We start from the raw sequence: 1,480 nt of genomic DNA, 5'->3' as shown, positions 1-1,480 counted from the left end.
TCAGAGGTCAGAGATATATACTGAAATATATAAGAATACAGTGAATAAAAATGAAATGAATTAATATACGCTATAATATATACAGAGGTCTTTAAAGGATTTCATTTCTATGTACTACAAAATCATTTTTCACTAAAAGAAAAAGACAGCAATTTCTTTAACGTGAGAGTTACTTTGCTAATGTCATAGCTTTCTTATTTCCTCATCTATTTTACAACTAAAAAGAATATCATTGAAAAGAAGGGAAATAATGAAAAATTTCACAGAAGTAACCGAGTTTATTCTTCTTGGACTGACAAATGACCCACGGTGGCAAGTTGTTCTTTTCATATTTCTTCTTGTTACCTACATGCTAAGTGTGACTGGGAACCTTATCATCATCACCCTCACGCTGTCAGATCCCCACCTGCAGACTCCAATGTATTTCTTCCTTCGAAACTTCTCAGTCCTAGAAATATCATTCACGTCAGTCTGCATTCCCAGGTTTCTTGTCACCATTGTGACAGGGGACAGAACTATTTCTTATAATGGTTGTGTGGCCCAGCTGTTTTTCTTCATCTTCTTGGGGGTGACAGAATTTTACCTTCTCGCCGCCATGTCCTATGACCGCTATGTGGCCATCTGCAAACCTCTACATTACACCACCATCATGAGCAGCAGAGTCTGTATCCTTCTTGTCTTTAGCTCTTGGCTCGCAGGATTCCTGATCATTTTTCCACCAATAATTCTACTGATGCAATTGAATTTCTGTGCCTCCAATGTAATTGATCATTTTATCTGTGATTCTTCTCCAATTTTGCAGCTTTCTTGCACGAACACTAGCTTTCTCGAATTCATGGCATTTTTTTTAGCTGTGGTAACACTTATGGTCACCTTAACACTAGTTATTCTCTCCTACACATACATCATCCGTGCAATTGTGAGAATTCCTTCCACGAGTCAAAGGAAGAAAGCTTTTTCCACTTGTTCCTCCCACATGATAGTTGTCTCCCTCTCTTACGGTAGCTGCATTTTCATGTACATTAAGCCTTCTGCAAGGGAGAGAGTGTCTTTAAGCAAAGGGGTAGCTGTGCTCAATACCTCAGTGGCTCCTCTTTTGAATCCTTTCATATATACACTAAGAAACCGGCAAGTGAAGCAAGCCTTCAAGAACATGATCCAGAGAATGGCCTTTTCTTCAAATAAATGAATGTGATTATGTGAAATATGTACTCCTGTTAGCAAAGCTGAATAAAACTCTTTGCCCTTCTCCAGATAAGTTATTTGAAAACCTCATTTCATTATGTCATTTAGGCATGTTTATATACTGTCAATGTCTGTTTTCTTAATAGTCTAAAAACAAGGTCCTAACTACTTTAAGTTATAGAGAAAATGGTCAATTTCTTACCTTTATAACTGAATTTTAGAAAAGTCAATAATCTCCATTGTTTCTCATATCATAGCAAGGTATATTGTAAATCTATCCAAAATGTAAAGATTG

General features: G+C 36.7%; 1 protein-coding gene across 1 annotated transcript; it reads left to right on the top strand.

The window, feature by feature from the left end:
• The first annotated feature begins 250 nt into the window (after positions 1–250).
• Positions 251–1,189, top strand: LOC120596749 (olfactory receptor 6C75). The gene has a single exon (XM_039855211.1). The coding sequence runs from the start codon at positions 251–253 to the stop codon at positions 1,187–1,189; it is 939 nt and encodes a 312-aa protein (XP_039711145.1).
• The last annotated feature ends 291 nt before the right edge of the window (positions 1,190–1,480 follow it).

Source organism: Pteropus medius, unplaced genomic scaffold, assembly GCF_902729225.1.
Source record: "Pteropus medius unplaced genomic scaffold, Ma_sr-lr_union100, whole genome shotgun sequence".
In the NCBI taxonomy this organism is placed as follows: domain Eukaryota; kingdom Metazoa; phylum Chordata; class Mammalia; order Chiroptera; family Pteropodidae; genus Pteropus; species Pteropus medius.
This window is presented reverse-complemented; position numbering and strand designations above follow the sequence as displayed.